This window comes from Ammospiza nelsoni, chromosome 2, assembly GCF_027579445.1.
Source record: "Ammospiza nelsoni isolate bAmmNel1 chromosome 2, bAmmNel1.pri, whole genome shotgun sequence".
Taxonomy (NCBI): Eukaryota; Metazoa; Chordata; class Aves; order Passeriformes; family Passerellidae; genus Ammospiza; species Ammospiza nelsoni.
This window is the reverse complement of record NC_080634.1, coordinates 9,802,160-9,827,369: the sequence shown is the minus strand read 5'-3', so window position 1 is coordinate 9,827,369 and position 25,210 is coordinate 9,802,160. Positions and strand designations below refer to the sequence as shown.

The 25,210-nt window shown below is 39.6% G+C and overlaps 1 protein-coding gene across 1 annotated transcript in view; it reads left to right on the top strand.

Annotated features, from left to right (window-relative positions):
- ROBO2 (roundabout guidance receptor 2) overlaps window positions 1-25,210 on the top strand; it is a 433,355-nt gene that overhangs the window by 275,179 nt on the left and 132,966 nt on the right. The window contains exons 3-5 of the mRNA XM_059493583.1: window positions 13,051-13,208; window positions 15,232-15,352; window positions 25,057-25,195. Coding sequence (XP_059349566.1) covers window positions 13,051-13,208; window positions 15,232-15,352; window positions 25,057-25,195 — 418 coding nt within the window. The remainder of the gene's footprint in view (window positions 1-13,050; window positions 13,209-15,231; window positions 15,353-25,056; window positions 25,196-25,210) is intronic.

Genomic DNA, 25,210 nt, shown 5'->3' with positions numbered 1-25,210 from the left:
ATGTCACTTTAACCATGAATTCAGCAGTAGATCTATACTTTATTAATAGGCATAGAAATGCCATTATTATATTGACATAAAAACATGGGTTTGCACACTACTGCTCGGGCTTCCAATGAAACTTTCTGTATTGAAATCCCTGGGTCAACTTTGTTCTTATCCAGTTCATTATTACATCTGAGGAGAAAAAATACCAAGCTTTGTATTGCTGGTTTGTAATTCCACCTACTATTTTTATAAACATCGTGAACAGGGAAAGCAAAGTTTAATGGATTTACTATTGCCAGTAGGATCTGAAGGCAGGTTCTGAATAAATGTCTTGGATTTATTATTTTAAAAAGGACTGGTAGGGATTTGAGTCCAAGCTACCAGCTCTCCTGACATGCCCAGTGTAACAGTGATGAATGGCTGCAGTCCAGGCTCCTGGATGCCCAGAAATCCCAGGTAAAATCCCACATAACAGCTCTAGGCTGCCTGCATTTAAATTCAAATGTATATTCAGGTGTTGTTGAGATCCTGCATGATGTGGATTTAAAGTGCTCATGTTCAGTAATTTCAGGTATTGATTGAATTTACTGCTTTGCCAAAGTTGTCATTTCTGTTTAGCCGTTTGACAAAGGAGAGAGGGTTGTAGCTCAGTGCCCCTAGATGTTTGATTAGGTTTGATTAGAAAAGAAGAGGAAGAAAAATCTTAAAATCTTAAGCACAGTATTAGTTTTGCTGATTTAGTATAGTCTTTTGTTCATAGGATAGCTCTGTGTTCTACTATTTAAAAATAAATTATTTCATTGATGTCGCCACCTTTTAGTGGTGTGAGGTGTTGAAGACTTTGGTGAGTTGCAGTAAAATGTAAAACCTTTGAGGGGTTGATGTAAAACCTGCTCTTGAGGGGGATAGAACATTCCAGCCAGATGTCTCCCTGAAGGAGAAAAGCCATGAACTGTGGCCAGCAATTCGACCTGTAGCAGGAGTTCTGTCACTCCTGCTTGAGCCAGACCCAAAAGTGTCTCCCAAGTTTGGCAGTTCTGGTCTCTGAGCTTCACAATGTTAAGGTGAACCTGCAGACCCTCTCTAGAAGGATGATTCCTTGCAACAGAAGTCAGGGTACTGCTGGCATTTGAAAAGGAAGCCTGATTAGTACCTTGGATTGAGTAGGTGAAAGGAAGAGCAAAGAAGAACTCTTAAGCAGGTAATGAATTCTGGATATGAGGGAAAACCAAGTGCCACTTGGCATGCACATGAGCCACACAGTACTAGATTTCCATTTCTTTGCAGCAGAAGTGTTTAATCTCTTCTGAGTTGTTTCCAGCAGATCTGTCTGTTCCTAAGGAAGGAAGGAAGCACCTGTGAACAGAATTAAGTTGTAAAATCAGACGTGTAGCAGCTATTGACTGATCATTGTTTAGTGCCCCATGTCTTCTCCCACAAAAGTTCTCCTCTTTGTATGAATGTGAGCACAGGCAGGCATGTGGAATTCTGCAGAGAGAAACTGAAAATGTTCTACACCTACATCTGGAATTGTTCAGAAAAGGAGGAGCAGAGCTACAGAGGTCCTCCTCGAGGGAGAGTTTAATTCAATTTGCCTTAATTGAAGCTGCACAAGTGAACTACAGAATGTTTCCAGTTCTGCTGATCTCAGAGAAATCCCACAGCATTCACTGGTTATATGAGCTATTGCATTTTATATATTCCTTTTTCTAAATTCCTTAGTCTAAATAAGGGGAAGCATATTGCATAGTTTAACAACATATTTTCCTTGCTGGAAAATCTGCTTTAAGTAGTACTATTCTCTCCTGGCCACTTATTTCCTCTGCTTCTGTCATTCTCTCAGTTGTTTATGAATCTGGGCTGTGAACTGGGTCAGTAGAGTGATCTGGGTTAAAGATCCTCAGCAACAGGAGTTGTTGTTTTTTTTTTTCCCCTTTCCTAATTGGCATGGAAGGAAATGTTTGTAGTATTTGGCCTAAAGTCTATCCCAGGTGAATACTGTGGTGGAGGCTAAAAACTCCCTCCATCCAATCCTGTCGAGTCTGATAATCTAATCTGCCTCTTTCAATATTGTGCTTTGCCTATCATATGGTGCTTGAATATTTTATCTAGTTGGTATAGCCTCTTGCTTTCCAGTGCAATCAAAGAATGACAGTTTCTCTATAAATGTACACAGATTAGCTAGTTTGTGGAAACTACAGACCCAGGTACTGTGTGTGTCTAGTTAAAATCCATGCTAAGGAGGGAAACGAGTGACTTAAATGTGCTGGGAGGTTTCTGTTTAACATTTTAAACAGAAACCTGCTTTAAATGTGAAACCTGTTTAACATTTAGTTGTGGAATATTGCCTGAGCTAGAACAGAGTCTTTGTTACACTTGCAGTCGGAAGGGAGGTAAGAGGAAGAGGATAGATTGTAAAATGGATTTTGTATTCTAAAGTGGGATTAACAGAGGTCTGTCAGACCCTTCAGAGGAATGTGAGCCCTTCCTAGGAAGGGCTCCTCCAGCTGTTGAGTAACTTAAAGGCTGTTTCACAGGCATATCTCAGCTTGCTCTCTTGCTGCTTTCCTGCTGTGGGGTACACAGTTGTGGTGTGCTCTTTGTCAGTTTTCTCTTATTTTAAAGGAGTCAGCAGGTCTGTGGTTATCCTGATTTTCTCTTGTACTGAACTGCCAGAGGAATATTCAGCACCAAGGGTTTATAAGGATCTTTGGCATGTGGGGTCTTTATTTTATTACTCTACTTTCTTGTACTCATAGTTTATTTTTATTGTGTAAATTTTGTTGTAGATGAAGTAGCACTTTGGGACAGTGATATGAGTTAAAAAAAAAAGGGGAAAAAAAGTTTCACATTTACTGCAATCCCAGCTATTATGCTGCTGTATTTTCAAGAGTGTGTCTGAGTCTAAGCCCTCAGCTGAAGGTCATTTGCAATCTCAGGCACAGCACAGGGTGACTGGAGGCTGGAGCTGGACATGCACGTTCTGGTTTCTCTCTGGGTGCTTAAGCTCCCCTTTCAAAATTGTTGCTTCAGGCTATTGCAGTTGGCCTTTGCTTCTGCTTCTTTAATTTTTTTTTTCTTTTCTTTCCTCTTGCATGGTGTCTTGAATAATAATGAGGGAAATGTGAACTCTTGCATTCTTTTTTTACTTTTGAAAATAAGTGGGAGAGTAAGTGGAATATTTCCTATTGTATTGGAGTAATTCCTTGTACTGTTTGAACAGATCAAAACTGCAAAAAGTTACTGGTAAATTACACTAGTTTCTGCTTTGTTTTGAATAAAATCTGAAAACTGAGGCTTTCTTTTCATGTTTAGACCATAGAAAACTACTGTTTTTTCTAGATGTTTGTGGATTATTTCTAGCTGATAATGTGTTGACAGAACTGAAATTACTTCATCCTAAGAGCACTTTAATGTAGATTCTACATATCACATTGCTCCTTCTGTTTTTAGAGCTCTGGAAACTTTAAATTTATTATGCAGAATGATACAATAATAATTGACAGATAAATTCTTTAGCATTTGTCAAGATAATACAGAAAACATGTCCTCTAACTTTTTTTTGTCCATTCTTAAATTTCAAAAATTTTGAAATTCCTTTTTTGAAGGAAGAATCCAATGACAAAGCTTCAAAAATGACCCTAACATAGGAAAAAGTTTTTATTGTGTTAAGAGGTGACAGAGTGGATGCTCTAAGGAACAGTTTCTCTAGGCCATGCATCCCTACTTCTTTAATTTATTGAATGTTATTAAATAATATTGAATTACAATAATAAGTAGTGATATATCTAGACAAGTGATAGAGGAATTTTAAGAGGTGGGGCTTTGTCGTAAATTCTTTCAGAGGGGGCCATGTGACGGTGTTCACAGGGGTCTGAGGATGAGGGAAGAGATGAGGATCTGACTCCATGGTTCAGAAGGCTTGATTTATTATTTTATTATATATATTATATTAAAATTATACTAAAAGAATAGAAGAAAGGATTTCATCAGAAGGCTAGCTAAGAATAGAAAAAGAAAGCATTAATAACAAAGGCTTGTGGCTTGCACAGAGTCTGAGCCAGCTGACTGTGATTGGCCATTAATTAGAAACAACCACATGAGACCAATCACAGATGCACCTGTTGCATTCCACAGCAGCAGATAAACATTGTTTACATTTTGTTCCTGAGGCCTCCTCAGCTTCTCAGGAGGACAAATCCTAAGGATAGAATTTTTCATAAAAGATGTCTGTGACAGTGCCTGGACATGCTGACTGGACATGCCTCAGTAGCAGCCATGTGAGCACATTTTGTGCTTTTCCAGTTTTCATTCTGTATTTGCTGGGACAAATTCTATAAAAAGTGGAAACCATTGAGCCTTTCAGAAGGTTGGTGACTGAAGGTCAGATCCAGAAGGAGATGCTGCTGCTGAGCCTGTGTGCTGTGACATGCCTGTTTGTGGGACAGAGCACATGAGGCCAGCCAGCCTTATGGAGCCTGTTGAAATGGCATCTGGCAAGCACCCCAAAATTGACATGGGGACAGTTTGCAGGATGGGCAGGGAAGTATTTGAGGAGCAGCAGGCAGCTCCCACTGGTGTTGTGTACCAGCTGTGGGCACATCTCACGCTCCATGTGTGATGAAGTGTGGCTGCACAGTCCCCTCGTGATGGAGTTACAAAAGCTTATTGAGGAATACATGCCTTGCTATGTCTGCTCAAATATCTCATTTCCAATCCTGACTTCTGAAGGGAGCAGCACAAAAAAAAATAATTCCTGTTCACAAAAAATTGAGTAGATGAGTTTCAGCTTATAATGAAAAGATAGAGACCATGGTTGGGCCTGGGGAAATGGAGGATGGATGGAGGAGGATTCCTGTATTGGGCAATGGCCTATTTTGTTTGATGCTTTGCCTAATGTGTCTGAAGTATAGCAGTAATGTGGCAGTGCCCCCTGCCAAGATGGGAAAGCATCCCAGCTGTTGTGTATGTGTTGTGCATGTGTACACAAGAAGTTTATTAGAGGCTATTCACACTTCAGTGGAGCTCTGAGATTGCAGTCTGTATTATATTGGCTAAATGAAGCATGTAACATTCTATATTTCTCATAGAAGAAATATTCATTCATTTGTATTCATTTTCATGATTCTCAGCTGCTCTTATTCCTTTGTTTTACTGAGGGCACATGTGCATTTTAGGTGTTTTGGCTGGGCTGGAACTGGAAGCTCAGGGGACTGATGGAGTTGAAGTGGTTGTAGGAGGACCAGCTTCAGTTTGGAGACAGAAAAAAATGCAATTGGTCAATGTCTCAAACTCTAGGTAACTTTCATTAGGTTGAGCTAATGAAGTGCTACAGGTACCTGGCAGTGCAACTTTTGTACTCACAACAGCAAACCTGAATGTTAATATACCGTACTTTCTGAACCTCACTAATTAAATCTGCCCTTTCTGGGGAGTCTTTCTGCTGCACACACAGACTCAAAATGTACAGTGCAGTTTTATATGTGCTCTTCTCAACCACATGGTGAAAATCTCCTACCAGAGTTTTGTTTGTATATCAGTAACATCTGAGGTTTTCTGAATGACGGTGCTTTTGAAAATTTTTATGTATTTATAATTCCTTTAAGTTTCTTTTTTTTTGATTGGTTGACAACCAAAGTCAAATGGGCAAAGTCCAAACTATCCTTTTATAACAGTAGCCTAGGACATTGTGGAGGATTTCTGCTTTTCCTAAATCTTCCCTACTGTGTTGTTGTTGGGAGGGAAGCATCATTGATGGGATTTTGAGTCTCTAGTGCTTTTGGTGAAACTTGTCCCATATTCCTGCTGTAAAGAAGACATTCTGACATAAAAGTGACAGAAAAAGTGTCAGTTCAAATTTCATCTGGTGTTTCCTAAAGTTGTGTTTGCTTCCACAGCTGATATTCACATAAGTTGCTAAAAAAATAAATAATTCTTTTTGCGTAGGTAGTGCCCATGATTTTCTGAATATGTAGTCCATTAAAAGTGAAGATCATGTAAAAGCTATCTTCAGATCTGAGATAAACTACTAAATGTCTGATCCTTGTTAAATTTTAAGACTTACAGCAGACCATGCACTTTTTAAAAGTTTCTTGCCTATAATTATGGTAGCAGTTCTTCTAGAAAAGCCTCTGAACTTTAAGCAAGTAGTTGGGCTTTCAGTTTCAGTGAAATAAAACTCCTAGTAATGTGCCTCTTGTTCACATTAGCAATCTGTGCAGTGCATTCATCAAGACTGATTATGCTTTAAGAATAAGAAAAAAGAAATCTGTTCTGTATCCTAGGGAAAATTTTTCAACGTATTACGTTGTATAGCTTTAGATTTCTGAAATTACTTCAATGTGGTCTTCAGGATATTTGCATTCATAAAGAATACTTGGTTATGCTTATTGCTTCCCTTTGCCTTTCTTGACTGTCAAAACACAGTGATGCTTTTGAAGATTTATAGCAGATGGGTAATGAGATTGCTGACTGTTAACTGCAGCATTCAGAATTTGCTGGTGGAAGGAGGTGGGAGTTTAAAAAAGAGGGAGAAGGTTACCGGGGATTCATTGCAAGGAAGACAGGTGATAGAACTTTGTTTTCAATCAGGAGGCTTAAACATAAATATGTTATGTTCTAAATTAGAAAATTCTCCTCCCTTCATGCGATCTAGTAGTCATATAAAGTCTTTCAGGAAAAAAAAATTATAGAGGTGTCAGATTGCATTCAAGTGATCATAGTGAATCACAAGAAAGGCAAGGAGATTATACAATTTTGCAGTAAGTATATTCAGGCTATGTTGCATATGCCTAATTCAGCCAAATAGCAGCCTTTAAAAAATCAGAAAGAAATCATAAACTAAAGTCTGCAATAACTATCACTTGTGTACCTGTGTAAAAAGGGAAAATAGGTCAGCAGTGTCCTTAACTGGGCTAGAAAGATTTCAAAGTCTGACTCCTGGCAGTGTGTGCTGTAAATAAGAAAGGAAAAACTTGGACTTCTTTTCTGACCTTTATAAAGTCAGCTAGTTGGGGTACACCTCAGAGTACAATTATGAGGAGAGGCAAAAAGCCAGCTATCTCCTACTGATTCCATTTGGAATGTCTCCATCTCTTCACCCACCTCAACACTGTAATTCTCTGTTCACCTCATTTAATATATTCTGTCTTTAGAAGCAACACTTTTACATCTAAATATTAATGTTCATCATAATATTTTGTATGTCTATATCTGTGTATATGAACCATTAGAAGTTGTAGAGGATGTGTCAGGGTTTTCTCCACATTTTTGTCTTTACTGAGGCCTACAAAGTTACCCTGATCTGTAAGTACTGGTTAAGCACATGAAATACTGAGTGAGAAAAAGGGACGAAGCCAAAGAAAATTGCTGAATTGGCAAGGAAAAAGATTCTTCTTTTGTTCCTTGATGCAGGTGTCTCTGTGCTGGTCATTACTTTGATTTCTAGGAACCTTACGAATCAAACATTGTTGAAGCTGCTAGACTCTTTGAAAATATCCTAACGCTCTGAAAATCATTCTCATGGACTTGGGATGTCATTTCACTGAACATATTTGAATCATGGTGTATTAACTAACATTTGTGTCTGTTAGGCAGTATCAGTATCAGGAGATAGGCAGATGATGGGAAAAACAGGAGGAGAAAATGTATAGCTTCTTATAATATAGGTTTTTAGAGGTGGCAGCTTTTTCATAGCTGCACCTTTTTCCTCTGCACATGCAGAGGGAGCTCAAGAACTCCCTGAGAGTCTTGCCTACGACTATTACCAAGGTTGGGTGTTTTTTGTTACATTTTTTCTTGCAAAATGAGGCAGAGACAGCTGCTGAAACAAAGAGGTTGGGCAGCAGCATCCTCAAACAAAGTGTGTTATTATTCTTCACAAGGGAAGTTGTCTGTGACCCCTTGTTTTTTTTTTTTTCCTTTCACCCTGTTTCAGCAGGTAGTGCTAGCTTGCTCAGGGACCATTTCAGCAGATCATACACATTAGTCAAGATCTAAAATACCTCCCTGCACCATATGCTACCTAAAGTATAATAATCCTTTAATCTGTCCACTGCATGACATCTGGGCAGTTATTTGACTTAATAACTCATGTCGATTGTTCATATCAGTATGTATCAGAGGGGGGAAGTGCCAAAGCAGTGGTGGAGAGATGAGGATTTAGGAAAATGCCTGTGGGGAAGTGCCTTGGAGCAGGAGAGACCTACCTGTGGTGTGGCAGGTGACCAAACCATCACTGATGTGGCTGTGTAAAATCTTTTTATGAGAATAACATAATTCTGAGATAAGCACAAAACAGGACAGGAGGGGGAAGATGAGCTGCCAGGACCCAAGTTACAGAAGCGCATTAATATTTACTCGATATCTCTTTATACCCTCTAGTCAGCACAACAGATGTAGCTGTGTTTTAAGACATTATAATTCATTGAAAAGGGCAACAAAGATACTCTTTCCCTCCCTCCTGTTCCCGGCAATTTCAGATGTTCACCATGCACACAGAGGGGGAGGAGGTAGAGAGACAAGCGCTGGTGGGAGAAGAATGCAATTATCCCAAAGCCTCCTGACGGGCATCCACTTCTTCCTTCCAGCTTAGCTGCTCTGACCACAGGCTGGGGGCTCGTGGGACATGGACCTGATTGAAAAAGTGGAAGCAGACAGATGGTTATTTGTAATCATCATGTAAATGTAAATCCTATAAAAATGTTTTCTTTCTAAGGGCCTAAAAGCTGGAAAGAAGGATTAAGGCATGGATATCTAGCCTAGAATAATTTTGACCCCGCCACCTTCCCTCCTACCCCATAAACATCGTGCCTTTATCTCCACTTCCTTTAAACAAATTGCTGGAACCTCAGCTGAGGAAATTAATTCAGTTTCCATGTAATTCCCTGTGTTTATGAGCCTCAGTTTGACTGAGGCCTGGATTTGGGCCTGAGCTGGCAGGTGCTGGTTAGCAGCTGCCTTGGGAGCAGGGACTTCTTTCTGCTCCTTCCCCTCATCTCTCGCTCTGGCAGGTGCATGTCCATGTGTTTATCCCCTTGCTGGATGTGCTCCCTTTCCCTAGTTACACTCCTGGCTACCTGGAAATGGCTGTGCAGGGCTTTGCTTGCCTTAAAGACAGCCATGACTGCTTGCAGCCATCTCTCTTGTTTGAGCAGCATCAGCTTGTTTGAGCCACAAAGAGACCGATCAAACTTTAATTAACTTTTGTCCGCAGCGCCGTTGTAGGCTCTGTGCAGGCTTTAGCTGCTCTTTGCAGCTCTCCTGTCCCTTGGTGCCTTTCCAGACAGTGGGGCTCAGCCATCTGGAAGCTTTTGCCCTTGCAAGGTTTTGCCTTTTGAAACGTGAGGGTGTTTGTGCTGCTGTTGGGCTGGTGGGGGGAGCAGCCCCTGAGGTACGGCTGTGCTGCACTCCCAGGGCTGGGGGGCCATCTTCCCCTTTGACACCCCTTGTTTAGTCATAAAATAGGAGAAAAGTTTGGCCTGGAGGGGTCTTAAAGATCACCCAGTACCCCATGGGCAGGGACACCTTTCCTAGACCAGGTTTCTCAGAGATCCACCCAGGCTGGCCTTGAACATTTCCAGGGATCGGACATCCAGAACGTTTTTGGGCCTCGCTGCCCTCACAGCAAAGAATGTGAGGCAACACCCAAAAATATAGGGGAAACTCCCATGCAAGCACCAAAATTGGAATAAAGCAAAGCAAGAACATCCAACAAAAAATGAGGAAGAGGCAGGGACACCTTTCCTAGACCAGGTTGCTCAGAGATCCACCCAGACTGGCCTTGGACATTTCCAGGGATGGCGCATCCAGAATTTCTTTGGGCCTCGCCACCCTCACAGTAAAGAATGTGAGGTAACACCCAAAAATATAGGGAAACACCCATGCAAGCACCAAAATTGGAATAAAGCAAAGCAAGAACATCCAAGAAAGAATGAGGAAGAGGAGGCTGATGGCAACATGGTGCTGCTTGTGTTCAATTTATAAAGCACTAGTGTTTGTGCCCTGCCAAAAGGGCCCTGAGGAGGGCTGGCTTCTCAGGTGAACAAAAGCCTTGTGCCTGTGTGGGGAGAGGGTCTTCTCAGGCACACTAATAGTCATTTGGAACTACCTAGCAATTGTCGATAATTGGCTGACGAATATTCTGCAGCTCTCAATCAGTTTTCTGTTTTCACAGATGGTTGTACCATTAGGTGTGGTGAGTGCACCAAGATGTGCTGCAGCTTTTCCATTTACTGTGCTAGTACATGCAAACTCAGCTCCCAGCTGATGGTTCTTCCTTCTGTGGCTTCCTGTGCCACTCCAGGAGAATAGCCAAGCTCACCAGCTCATGCTCTGCCCTCCTCTTCCCTGCTCCCTCTCTCTTGGGGTGGTATTTGGATGTTCTGAGGTGATTGGGCTGATCAGATTAATGTCTGTGCTTGATTTCATTGTTGTTAGATTACATTAAAATACTGAATCACAGGAATGTCTGCCTTTGCTCTTTACCTTGTTTTTCTCTCTGCTTTTATTCTTCTTTTTGCCTTCCTTTACCTGGCTTTTTCTTTTTTTGTTTCCCTAAAGTTAGTCTTCCCCCTCTTCCTCTCAGAGTTATTTTCTCACTTTAATTTATATTTCATGCATTTTTCTCTTATCTTTGCCTTTCTGTCACTGCTTTTTTTTTCCCCCTCTTTCTTTTTTCTCCAACCTTTTTTTTTCCCTCCAAAATACAGAATGCTTTAGATGGAAATGGTGAGATATACCTATTCAAGATTCAGGTATGTGCTGAGGTACAGAGCAAGATTAAGAAAAGCTTGTAGCATCAATTTTGTCTTCTATTCAAGCCAGTTTCGCAGTGCGGCTTTGGGTAAAGGAATGTGATAAAATCAAATCACCTCTTAGCCTCATATTTTGAGGCTGATTGGAGCCTTACACAGTTGCTGGGATGATTCAGAGAAAGTTAATGTAATTTGCTGTGTATCACTGCAAGAAACTGTGTTTGTCAGGTTCATACAGCAGTGTGAAATGTTCAAGGAAAATGCTTTCCTTAATATTGCTGCCAGCACTTAGGAGTCAGGAATATAAAGCCATTATGTGGTAGGATCTGCTGATTTTTCTGGGGATTTTCCACTAATGGATTTGCACTGAAGTTCTGTAATTACATGTAGAACAAAGCCAATAAAAATAATATTTATTTTGTGTGTAATAATAGTAACAGAAATTTATTTTTATCTATTTACCATTTTACAAACGTGAGCATCGGATTGTCTAGAAGTACTTTTTCTTCCTGTGTATCATGGGGATCACAGAGACATATGAAGCTGCTTTCCTAAAAAAACCACAATTTTTTAAGACTTTTTTCTGGTTCTTTCGCTGACATTCCCATGATATTGACTTTCTTGGCTTTCCAAAGTATTGTACTGCCAATAGTCAGCAGCCCATGATCTTTATCATACAATTCTGTGCTGTGCATTGCATGAGTTACTTCTTCCACTTGATCTTGAAGTTGTAGAAATTCAATTTCTGCCAATTTGATTATTGTGAATCAGAAGGTTTGGATTTTTCAGAAATATTTGGGGATTGAGGTTTTTGTTGTCTGTTGGGTGTGTCACCTCAGAAGACTACAGTTCTTGCCAGAGATGCATTTGTTGCCAGCTGCCTCCTGTCACTTTTATTTTATGCTTCAAGAGCGAGACCTAAATAGTCACTCTTTGTGTGTGTGTGTTAGAAAAGGAATTAACTTCCAATTAATTCCCTCCTTCCTCTGGGATCTACCTATGTATCCCAAAATGGAGAACAATAAAAAGTTACCTCCGTGTCATTTCGAGTGCCAGATACATACAGCCCACTCACCTCAGACTATTCAGAGACCAATTCTTCTATGTATTAATCATATTTTTCTTCTGGCTTATTACAGAAGAGAAAAATATTCAGTTCCAAGTGTTAAAATGGGGCACGTTTTATTAACATTGAAAGCAGTAAATTATCTCTGCTTATGAAATGAGACTGAGCAATTTCTGCTGAACTCTTCCTGACTTGCCCCTTCACTACGATACAGTGTTTTCTAATTTCTCAGAGGGCCCTGGTTCCATTAAGGGCGAGAACTGTTTTAAAGCTGTAATGAAAGCCATGCTTAGCTGAAATTCAAGGAGGGGCAATGCCCTAAATTCTATTTCAGTAGCTCATCTAGAGCTATTTTCAGTTTTATGTTTATAAGAATGTCAATTAACCTAGAGACTAGGACACACACGGAAGAATAAGGATGAAGTGGATGTCATTCTAACACACTGAAGCCAGCTAGTTGGACCTAATCCTTTACAGAAGCTTGATTTACATAAGAAGCCAGTCTGTGTAGCCTAATTTAGTTCTCAAACAGCTTGGTGATTTAAATGCTCTTTCTTTTCAATGTAGTAGGATAGGGCTGGTCAAGGTGGCAGAAATATTAGAACTAAAAATATAGAAGGAAGAAATAAATATGCTGGAAGTGTATTACTATCAGTTTTATTTCTCTTGACACCTTTCAGAACTGGTGACCATTTTAGCATCCATGTGCCAGAAATACAATAGTAACAGTAATAATGGCAATGCCCTTGGCCAAGGTGTAACTCTGCAGTTCAGTATTAATTCTGTCCCTTTGTTACCTTGTGCTGGAATCGGAGACCCACAGAAGGCAGATATTCAGCAGGTTGTTTTCTGTCGTGAAAAGTACTCAACTCCCAACCTACAGAACTGCTTTTCTAATGATGGAAAGTGATCCTGTCAAACTTAAGAGGAGTAATGGGTGCTACACATCTTTGTAACTTAAATACAGAGCAGTGTTCTTATCTGGAAGGAAAAAAAAAGGAAAACAAAAGGCAAATTTCCTGTGTGCGAAGTCTGACTCCAATGGACAAAAAGGCATATCTTCCCAGCTTCATTTTTGAGATCTTTTACAGTCAATATAAGAAGAAGCAAAGTCATCCAGTAATAATGGTTGAGACTTGTTTGTTTAATACTATGTGTTTCTACATTCTTTTTCCTCCACTTACAATGCCATCACTTTTGTTAATTATTTTTTCCCCCCTTTTCCTTCCTTTATTGCTGCAGTGCTGCGGGATGACTTCCGGCAGAACCCGACGGATGTGGTGGTGGCAGCGGGGGAGCCTGCGATCCTGGAGTGCCAGCCGCCCCGGGGGCACCCCGAGCCCACCATCTACTGGAAGAAGGACAAAGTCCGCATTGACGACAGGGAGGAGCGCATCAGTGTGAGTACAGCTCGGGGGGCTCCTCATCTGTGGGCTTAGGGCTCACAGCTGGGTGCAGCAGAACTTAGACGGCCTTACAGCCTTGCCCATGGAAATTGGTCGTTGTTCTCAGCAGTTTGCCTCTCTGAACTTGCCCAAATGAGGGGGGCAGGCTGTTTGCTGTTCCTAGTCTGGCTCTCCAGCTTGAGCTTCTTTGAGGCTTGGTTTGTAAATCCAGTGTGATGGAGGTCTGTTAGAGCTGGAGATTCAGCCATAGAAGGTGCTCAGTTAGATGAAGGACTTAGTGCATGTCTTTGACCAGTTTGGTTTTACCTTTTCTACATCTCATTTCTCCAAACGGAGAATATCAGAGAGGTGTTTATAAGTAAATTCAGTCAAGTCTATGAGGTGCACTGTGACTGTGTTCGCAGGGGTCTTTGGATGAGAGAAGAGACGAGGATCTGATTCCATGTTTCAGAAGGCTTGATTTCTTATTTTATGATATATATTACAGTAAAACTATACTAAAAGAATAGAAGAATGGTTTCATCAGAAGGCTAGCTAAGAATAGAAAAAGAAAGAATGATAACAAAAGCTTCTGTCTCAGAGTCTGAGCCAGTTCACTGTGATTGGCCATTAATTAGAAACAACCACGTAAGACCAATCACAGATCCACCTGTTGCATTCTACAGTAGCAGATAACCATTGTTTACATTTTGTTCCTGAAGCCTCTCAGCTTCTCAGGAGAAAAAATCCTAAGGAAAGGATTTTTCATAAAAGATGTCTGGGACAGGGCACAAATAATCTCTGGGAGAAAACCCAACATCTTAAAATTATACCAGTGATTTTATAGTTATTGCAGTAATTTGGATGTGTCTAAATGTAGGTTGAAGTCATACTCTAAAGAATTACGGTTCCTGAAAAGGAATAAATGTTGAGCAAATGAGTAACACTGGTTGAGTTCTGTGGCCGTTCATTTCTTGTACTGTATGAAAAAGGATCCAGCAGAAATATTGAACTTATCAAGTGATTAGACATAAATCATGGCCCATGCAATCAAATCAGATAAATTAAGGGGTTGAGAACATGTTTCATTCCTAATTTTTAAATGCTTAGCTTTTCACCATTAATATTTCTTCAATAAAGTTTTATGTTGTATGGAATGATTCAGTGCTGACCTTATTCAACATGGAAGTACTATCAGGAAGCTTTTTAGTGGCTCTGGATCCCTAAGGAATTATTCCAAGCCAAAGAATCTGAGCTGTTGCTGTTTGTGAACCAGGCTCTCTGTGCTAGGGTCTACTCAAGAGTAGAAGAGCAAAGAGTGGCAGAGAGCTGGCTGTCATCTCCTGACTCTCAAGTTTCTTCAGTTAAATCCCTAGCTTATTTTGAAGAATCCCATTGTCTAACCTTTGACACTTTGACACTGTGACTTCACAAGCCACAATTTTTATTTTATTTCTTTCATCTATCCTGCTCTTTCTCTCTGTAAGCACCCTTTATAGCCAAGAAAATATGAACTGTTAGGTGAATTCCCAGTTTGGGCCAGATTCAGTCCATTTGCCTCAACAAAAAGAAAATGTGCCTTTGTTAGTGATCAAGGAAACTGCTCAGACACCAGTAAAATAAAATTATCTGAATAAAACTAAGTCAGATTGCCTTGGTTTTTCAGAGAGATGTCAAGAGTGCTTTACATATTACCATGCAAGAAATAAAAGTACTCTGTGCTGCCAAGAGACAGCAAGAAATGTAATCTTTGAAATGTAAAGAATCTAATGAAAGCCAAAGGAACAAGATCAAACACAGTTGAAATTTGTTGCAAATTGAAATTAGTCAGTGGGATAAACATAGAACAGCTTCAAGATATTTAAATATATAAGTATATAATTTTAAAACTATACATATATTTACAAACAAAAGTTTAGAATGTCTTGGTTGTCGAACTTGGCTCCCAAGAAGGTAGCACTTTTTCTGATGTATTTTGTTTACCTGAAGCTACCTGTATTTCGTTTAACCTGAAGTTCTATTCCTTGATTTGAAACAGATCCGTGGTGGGAAGCTGATGATCTCCAACACCAGAAAAAGTGATGCAGGGATGTACACGTGTGTGGGAACCAACATGGTGGGGGAGCGTGACAGCGACCCTGCAGAGCTGACTGTCTTTGGTAAGGACATTGCTGCTTTCATTGCTTTTGCCCTGCAAACGTGTTGGCTGAATTACCCTGGGTGGCTCCTCAAAACACAAGACAAAGCAAGGTTAACTAAACACACCAGTACTGCTCAAGATGCACTTCACAGCTTCAGAAGGAGACCAGGTTTTAAAAGCTGCAGTTTATAATGATGGAGCTGTGGTGGCTCAAGATTTTCCTTCTAAGCACATAGTTTCAGTGTGATTGGAGGTCCACAGTGGTGTGCATAACCAGAGATGTTATTGCAGGACAGTGCTCTCCCTCACAAAGTGGCCAAATGTAATTAAGCTACTTCTAATACAGTTGACAATGCCTGCTTACCAGAGATTTAGACCAGGATTGCCTATTTAAATAATTCCATCTTCCTGAGGGGTTGTGAAATCAAACCTTTGTAGGAAAGCACAAAAAAACCCCACACTTGATCAGTAAAACATCATTAGAGACAATTCCAAAACCAAATTTTTGAATATATAGCAGTAACTATTAGCATTCATTTTTAAGACGACCTGAAACAGCTTTTCCTTCTGTAAGCCAGGACAGCATTTAGATTTTTGGTGCTGCTGTATGAATTAAAAATGAATAAGCTTCCTGTGTGAAAGAGCTTTTAGACCTGATGGGCAAGGCAAGAAGTTGGTTGTTAGGAGCTCTTGGACCATAGTTAGGGTCCAGAGCAAGAACAGACTAATAACCCAACCTAGAGCTGGATCCATCCTGCTAACAACTGGATAAGAAGCAAAGCCACAAAATCATGCTGAGGTACATCCTACAGTCATGGGTTTGTAGGAATTAGTCAAGAGGTTCTAAGCAAACAAAGGAAAATCAATAAGGAAAAAACCCTCGCTGCTAAGGAAAACATGTCTGTGCTGACAAAAGAGAGAGAAATAATGTTAATGTTCCATCCTGCTGCACCTCTTTGATACAGTACTGGAATTCCAAACAAGACCTTTTGTAACCCCAGAGAGATGTTTAATAGAAATCCTGAGGTCCTTTGTGAAGCAGATGCTCGAGAGGTTTTTCACCTTCTGTCTAAGATGGTGCACTGGAAAACCCAGTCACTGATATTGCCACCTCTGAGTTTGCATGTATGTGCAATTCAACATTTTTTTATCCACTTGAAAAGAATATATATATATTATGTGATTCACAAAAGGCATAGAAAGATTTTTGCTAGAAAGATCCACAAATTTATGAGAATATGCAGCTTTCCAGCTTTTCTGAAGTGAAAAGGTTTCTACCCCAACTGGTTTGTTGTGGATTCATGGCAACATGTGGCTTTTAAAGGCAGAACTATTATACCTTGCCAAAAAACACCCCAGAGAAAGGATCCCTGTCAAATTATTATGCCCTTTGCAGCCAATCTGTTAGAGTTGTAGCTTTATACAGATGCAAAAGAGACATGACATATCTCCTTCATCAGTTTAAGTACTGCTAATCTCTGGTAATACTCCCTGTGGATAGCAAGCAGATTGCAGTCCTAAACTACAAAGCCTTAAGAAATCCTTAAGAAAATAATTTGTTAAAAAGCACTGAACTGTAGGAATGAAAACTGAAATGTGCATGTAATTTCATATCCTGCAGAGCTATGAAGCATATTAGGTTCGTCTTGATATGTAAAATAATACATAACCAATTACAATATTCTGATTTTTTTTACAGGGTATAATCATAGCAATCAACTTGCAAAAATACAATCTAAAACTATTTGGTGAATACCAAACAAAATCAGCAATAAATGAAATTAGATATTTTAATCCTTCTTAATTGCGTTAGACTACCTGAGGAAAATTGTATTTGAAATTCCCTACTGCAGTATCTTCCTGTCTACATTTTTCCTTCTCTCTGGGTATTCCCAGACAGCTCCCCACCTTCCTTTCTGCTGTGCAAGGATGGCATGCAGGAGGTGCTCAGGTTATGGCCTGCTGTCTCACAAGGTGCTTTGGCTGCCCCGTGCCCATTTCCTGGGCACCTCCTGGCCCCGAAACTCTGTGCTGGTCCACTGGGCTTGTGTAACATCATGTCCAAGCTAGTCCTGGTCCTCTCCATACCAAAGGAGGGGACTTGCCCATGCTATCCAGCAGTTACATTCCATTCCTGGGCTCCAGGCAGCAGCCCATGTGTGAGCAGGGATGTGCACAGAGACTGGAGAGCATTATCCATGATGTTTCCAGGAAGCAATGTATCTACTGGACAGTCCAACGACTCCAAGCACTCAATAAATCCAATAAATCCAACGACTCTGGGAAACATCAGACTGGCTCTGCATGTTTAAATTGGCTTCACTGAACACAGGCAAAACCACCAGGATTGTATGTTAGGTCCACAGCCTTCCTCTAATATGACTCACAGGTCTGAGGAACATGGGAATACTGCAAATGTTGATGAAAAATATACTAGAAACACTTATATGCAGTTCATGTGCCAAACTTTAACTGCTTTGAAGATATTTGAAAATGGACAATAAAAACAAGGAGATCTTGACTGAATGACTTGGAGAATTTTAATAGGGGACTGGCAAGCCTATAGCTGGTGCTGATTCTGGAAAGGAATGTATATTAATTATGTCTTCATTCCTTTCCCAAATAACAACCCTCCAAACCCTTTCCACAGTGTGAAGGGAGCCTTAGTAAACATATTATGTAGGAAAAGGAGCTGTTCATACTAGCTCTCTCTTTCCAGAAACCATCTACTTGTTACTTTGGGCTTTGTAAGTTTTTCTGTAATACCTGAAGTTAACTTCTGCATGTGACTTGTGACAGATCTCTGGCTCCCTGTACAGTAAATTTAGCTTGAGGCATTGCCTCTGGAAAAACTGAGTCAGTGTGGTGGGAACTGGTGGCCCAAGAGGAACAGCATGGAAGCCTAGACTGAAAGATTACACTTTTCTTGAGTTTAAAGACAGTAAAATAAAATGGGTCATGAGAACCTTGGGAAGCAGTAGGGGGAGAAAATAAATTTTTCCCATGTGCAGAATATGTCCACTTGGCTAGGTACCCATTCAATAACCTTTACTGACAGATAGTTATGAATAATACATGTAGAACTTTCACTTTTTTCCCCTAAGTTTATCTGCATAGGAAACATTGTTTTCAACATTCAGGCACTCTTAACAGTAAACTGGTAGTGTCTCTGCAGATTGCATTAGTTTTGTTCCCAAGTCTTGATTCTTCTATTAGCAGAAAATTGGCAAGTTTTCATAGTAAAATACCATAAGGATCATAAAAGCAGTGCTATCCAAAACTGTGTTTTGAATACTGACCAAGATGCCCTACATTTTGTTTGTCTTCTTTTTCAAGCATTACTGCTAGTTTTTGCCTTTATGAGGCTCCAAGTTGTAATCTTGGAGCAAAGCAGAAAGACAGGGTCTGTCACAGTCTTAAGTTGCACTTTAAAGGAAGTTAATAACCTCAGTCCTAATAATCACAAAAAGAGGCAGCGTGGGACTTGATTATGGTGTGCACACTATTCTGGAGGCCAATTTCCGAAGTGTAGTGATACAAATTAGGTTGCATTGCTTGTGTTTGGGCTCGTAGCCCTTGGCTGAACAGAATTAAAGCAAGATGCAAAACAGAAACAGTTTAATTCCAATTTGTATGAAAGCTTTGTTTGTAAATGCATAATATGGAGCCAGAAATCAAATAAAGAAGGAATTACTCTTTATGATAACCTTTATCATTTTGTCATGCTACTTCACCATTCTGAGGTAAGTGTTCAAGTTAACTGTTTCATGTTCTTTTATTTCCCTTTGCACTTAAAATGGCAATGTTTGAAGAGAATGTACAAAGGTATATCTTGTATATTGATTCTCAAGCTCAGTGAAATCAATGAAAGCCTTAGTCTATCAACTTCAAGAGGCTGGCATCAAGCAGTGGAAAAAGATCTATTTAGAAGAGCCTCAAAAGAATATAAAGCATAAGTAAGAAGAGTAAAAAAATATCTTTAAAAGATGTGTCAATTTGGACATATTAAAGATTGTTTTGGATGAATCTTTGATTTTATCTTTGGTATCTGAACCTTTTTTCAGCTAATAAGGTCCTGTGGGATGAAGAGGTATTCTTGTCTGATGCTTGAGGAAGTATTTGTGTTTGATGTTCTGTAGATATTGTCAGGCTGAAAGAGAAACCCTAGTTTTAGAAAAAGAATGACTATGATGACATGGTGTTAGAAGAAAAAAATCCCCAAAATCCCTTTAATGAAGACACCGTGCCCCGTTTTACTTTTTTGACCTCTGCCTATATGGAAGACCTTAGCAGAGTCTTGACCCATTGTATCCTGGAAAGCTTTTTCAGGCACATGGAAAAATCTTCCAAAACCAGATATACATTCATAGGTCAAGACAGAGAAATCAGCAGTGGGTATTTTGTCCTTCAGATCAAATCTCCTCCTGATTTTCTTTAAATCCCTGTATTTTCCACTTGCAGTCTACCTGTGGCAGTTTGCAAAAAGCCATTTTAGCTTTAGATTATTTGTTATCCACAGATACCAAGAAGTTGTTATAGAATAACAATACAGCTCTGAAAAAAGTCTCTGATTTGGTCCCCAAAGTGTGTATGTAACAGTCAGTAAAAACTGTAATTAATATGATTGTAGATATATATAAAAGAAGAAAACCACTAGCAACTGAAAACATTAATTTTACTGCATTTGCCTCTTATTGGTGTTCCATGCCTTTACTGTGCAAGCTCATCATGCCTTGGGTGCTGCTTAGAGTGTAGGAGTTTGTGATGTCTACACAAGTGCCTATTTCTCAAATGAAAAAGGGAATAATGTAGATAGAATAATGCCTATAGATATAAAACCACCTTCTTTTGCAGTTTTCTTTTCATTTATTTGGGCAGCATAGGTAAATTTAGTGAGGTCATAATATCCTGACTTCTTCCACTTGTTCTTTTTTTGGCAGAGAGCTTTACTTCATCCAGATCACATTGCATTTAATGAAATATCTATGCTATTGACAGCATTCTGAAGTGAAACTTACTTCCAACCATCTAATGTTTCCCTTTTTTTCCCTTTTGAATCAGAATGCTAAAGTGCAAACAGATTTTAAATGTAACTATTTGCTATTAAATCCTTCTCCAAAGCCTTTTAATTTGTGTTTTAATGTTCTTTTTAGAGCACAAAAACATTTTAAGAAAATGTTGCCTTCTATTCAGCAAAGAGAGAGAAAACAAGAGCAATTCTAAATCAGATTGAGGCTCTACATTATGAAGACCATCAAATCCTTCACTCTAGCAGTTGCCTCAGCAGAGAAAATATATTAAGGTAGTTAGGATCATTTTAATTAGATTGAGGCCCCATATATGGCTGTCTAACTTTTTGAGGAACAGGAAAAGGGCAATAATACATCTGAAGGTCATCTGAGTCTCTCTAATAGACTGTGATACTCAGACCAATTGTTAAATATGGGAAAAATTGAGTTCTGAGGTTAACTTGTGTCAGCACCCAGAGTAAGAAAATAATTTTGCTGTTTCTGGCTCAGATCTGTGGGTTTCCTTGCAGCACATCCCTCAAGCTCTGCAACAGATTGTAGGTGTGTGTCCAGATTGCATTAACAATCCCCTTTTATAACTGCAAGCAAAGCTTATTCTGAAGTTATAAAGGTCACCCTAGTAATAGCATGACTGGTTGACATGACATATAACCATGACCTATTTTATAGTTCTCCTCAAAGATTTTTAATATTCATCAGAGAAAGTCTGGGAAGTGGGTACTTTATTTACTCAGTGAAAGCTTATAAAATAGCTATATTAAAATTTTTATATATGCCTATGATTTTAATTTATCACCCTTTCTTGTTGTTTCTCAAATATATTGTGCTCTGGATGCTGTTGACAGAGTAACAATATTTAATTATACCACAAGGCTTTATTTATGGGCAAACCATTTCAGAGGAAAAAAATATGATTTTTTTTTCACCCCCAAGACTAGCTCTGAAACTAAATTTGACCTGGCTGTGCAAAGAAACCTTCTTTATTTAGCATGCTTGGGCAAGCAGTGCTCTGTCTCCTGAGAGATTAACATTGTAAGCAAGTTATGCAGGTGACTCAAATCCAGTTAATCTCACATAAAGAATGTTAATTGCATTGGCAATGGCATTCACTCTGATCACTTTATAGCTGTATAATTAGCTATTGGACATATTCAAGGGGCTTTCTGAGTGATACAAATACAGGAAGCAACATAGTAGATAACTTGTTCTTTCCTGATTCCCGCTGTGCAAAATGCAGACATGATGCAGAAATGGAAACAGCAGTTGTTGGTATTTACATGTCCTTGCTAACTGGGCTCTGTCCTTACGTAGCTATTAATTTTCTGGCAACTTCTTAAATGTTTTTGAAAATATACCGTTTTAGAAGCTGATATGAAACAAATATGTGTGTATTCTCACAAATTGCCTTGTTGTGGAATCCAGTGATTTATCTAATGACCTCAGGGCCATTTACGTTCTCCTCAAAATGAGACAGGAATTTATTTTCTCATCTCCTTCCTGTACAGGAGAATTTACAGCCACAAGTAGCAATTTCATAAGTATGCACATTCTAATTTCTAAGATGTTTACATGCAGCTTTTGTAAACCTGGTCTAAAATGATTTTTGTATGCAGACCAAGCCAGTGTACAGACACAGAGTTATTTAAATTCAATGGGAATTAACCAGGTCCTCTAAATCACCAATCAGAAAGCTGATATAGATCTGAATTTCTTAGTTTAGAGAAATTTAAAGCATCATGTCTTGAAAAACAAATGCCAAAATGAAGAGTATTGTGTATGAGCTGAGAGCAGGAGTTGGTCTAAGCTCTTCTTAGGAGAGAAGTTGTAAAAACCATGCTGTTGCAAATTTGCAGAAAGTGTCATTAAAATACTCCCATCCAGATTCAGAAAGTTACAGATAGGCCAAGTACGTTGTTTAGCATTGGGATTAAAATGGGGTGTTTTTTGCTTTGTCCAGTTGTAATAAGATTATCAAATTAAAATGGCTTTATCCAAAATTTTCCATGCCTAACTAGAAAACCAATTTTGGTTGACAAAATTAAATTGACAAAATAATTCACTCTTCTCTAAGAATGTTGAAGTTCTTGCAGTTTGGAGGCAAAGGGGATAATTGGAGTGAAATGGGCAGCAATGAGAGGAATGGAGGAAGCTTTTTGTCCTGAGAAGTGCATGTGCCTCATACTGAATATCAAGTACCTAAAATATGTTGGGAAATAGCTACACTGTGCCAGAGATGTACTCTTTTTTTGGCTTGTCCAGAGGATTTTCAGTAAATTTAGCTAAACATGCACCTGCTGAAAAGAAAAAGAAAATGTAATAGAGTCATCAATTCATACACCAGAGAACCCATGAATGCAGATCTGGGCAGCATTTTCCTGTATCTACACTGTGTTCCTGCTGCTATCACTCTTCTGGAAGGGTCCTTGGGTACTTCAGCTGATTTTTCTTAGATTTGTGGATGGTCTGTATTTGTGTGACCTGGGTAAAAGGAGCTCCAGTTCAAGTGCAGACCAAACACTCAGTGGAGAAGAGACCATTTGCTGTGATGTACAAAAAGGGAGAGGCATGGATAGTTGGAATAGGAATTGGACTTGAGAATTTGCCGGGTTCCAGGTGTGAAAAGTGATATCTCTGGGGTAAAAAAAAAAAAAAAAAAAGATAAAATGACTAAGGAAACTGTCAGCAGCTGGCTAGGGCTTGTATGCAGACTTGAAATAGGAAATTACAAAGAACTGGATATGACTTGTACACTGACTTAAACTGGGAAATTATAAAGATTTCAATATAAGCAGAGAGGCTAGAAATGAATTTACTTGCCCAAACACTGCTGCAATCTGAAGATCCTGGGCAGGAATAGGAATAGGACAAAAGCCATGGCTTGGGGAGAAGAATCTTTGCCCGTTAGCCATGCTTTTATCTCTATCATCTGGAAAGGTGCTATAGATTCTTGAGCATGTCTATTCTTCTGCTGACAAAATATGTTTTCCCCTGCCAGTAGGTTTCCCTGCTAATAAGGAATTCCTGTGTGATGCTGTCACTCATTTACATAATTACTAACAGGTGGTTTTGTGTTCCTCATTTTCTCACTGATATTCCGATTTGTAAAAGTGATGAACACTTTTTGTCAGCAGTTGAATTAAAGGAAGCTGAGCTTTAAACACACAAAATTAAAACTTCATTTCCATCCAACCCATCCCCTAAAAAAAAAATAAAATTGTCAGTTTTGTGGCTCAGGTTGAACACCAAAATTTAGCAGATAGTTCTAACCTTGTTTTCTGAGATCTCTATCATAGCCCAGAGAGGAGCTATAATAATAAGTGAGGTGATTATAAAGCATGAAGATAGGTGTAATAGAGGCCATGAGGAAATTAATAATTCTGTCTTTGAAGTGCATTTTGAGTAGAAAGACAGGAGGCCATCCTCTAAACAGTAGCACTAAAACAAAATATTAAACACCTGCTCATTAAGTGAATACCAACAATCTGGAGATGTTTGGGGAAAAAATAGTATATGATCATATAATTGCTACCAGTCCCATAAGGCATCATAAACAGAAAGGAAGTGATCAAAAGACATGCAGAAAGCTTTAAGTCTCTCAGTAAATGTGGCCTGCTTGATTTTTCAAACTTAATAATGTTTTTTTAACTTTTTTTAAAAAATATTTGCATATAATGATTGTGCATAACAAACCTGCAAAATTAGCACTGTAGTTATCAAGAAAAATTACCTGAGTCAGAATCTGGTATTGCTTGCATCTGTGTGTATTCTGAGTAATTTTTTAAGTGACATCATATCCCTTAACTTGCTGAGAGTGAAATATGAAACATCGTGTGTAACCAGTTTTACATGTCCTTATGATAAATCCCTGTCTTGAGTGAAAATACTGTTTCATATAAACTCAGCCTTATAATGGTTTGACTAGCATAAATAATTGATGACAATAAAAGTGTGGTGTGGCTGAGAGGACAGAACAAAATTTGTGCCTTCCAAAGGCAACTTGGAAACTAACCCCAGTGACATCCTTTCAAATGAAATTACCGGTGCTTGGACTTTGTAGCAGTATAACTGAGATCAGATTGTGGCTCTGCATCTGGATTTTAGAGCAGGCCTGTGCAACATTATGGTGATTAATACTGTTTGTAGCCGTGCAGCCTAACATAACAAGGGTAAACAGAAGTTATTATTCAGACCTTAATTTGGTTTTCCATGGTGAAGTTGGCGATGGGGATCAGGGAATCTCTTCAGGATCGTGCAGGACAGTTCACAATTGCCTGAGGTGCGTAACGCGGAGTTTAAATTTTCCACACAAGTATCAAGATATTGATCTCTGCCAAGGGCTAGCTGGCTCATACATTGCTGCAGCAGGAGCACAGCAGCTTTTCCAGGGAAGGGCACGGCCTCAGAGGGCTCTCCACTGTCTGGAAGGTAGCTGGTCAGTCCTGGCACAGGCTGCCCTCTGGTCCTCCTTCCCATCCTCTTCTTGCTGGAGGATGGGATGGGACAGCCCCTGCCTCTCCAGCCTGGCAGCCCTCTCGCTGGCTCTTTATGCACATCATCAGTTCCACTTGTCTGAATTTGTGGAGCTCAGCCTCCTTTCTGTGTGATGGATGGGTAAGCAGCGAGATGCTGAAAAGTCAAAAAGTGTTCATTTCAGCCCTGTGACTCACTGTGGAATTTTAATGTCTCTTTCAAGAGCGGCCCACGTTTCTCAGGCGACCGATTAACCAAGTGGTGCTGGAGGAGGAGGCCGTGGATTTCCGGTGCCAGGTGCAGGGGGATCCCACTCCCACAGTGCGGTGGAAGAAAGATGACGCAGACTTACCGAGAGGAAGGTGAGAGCCACATTC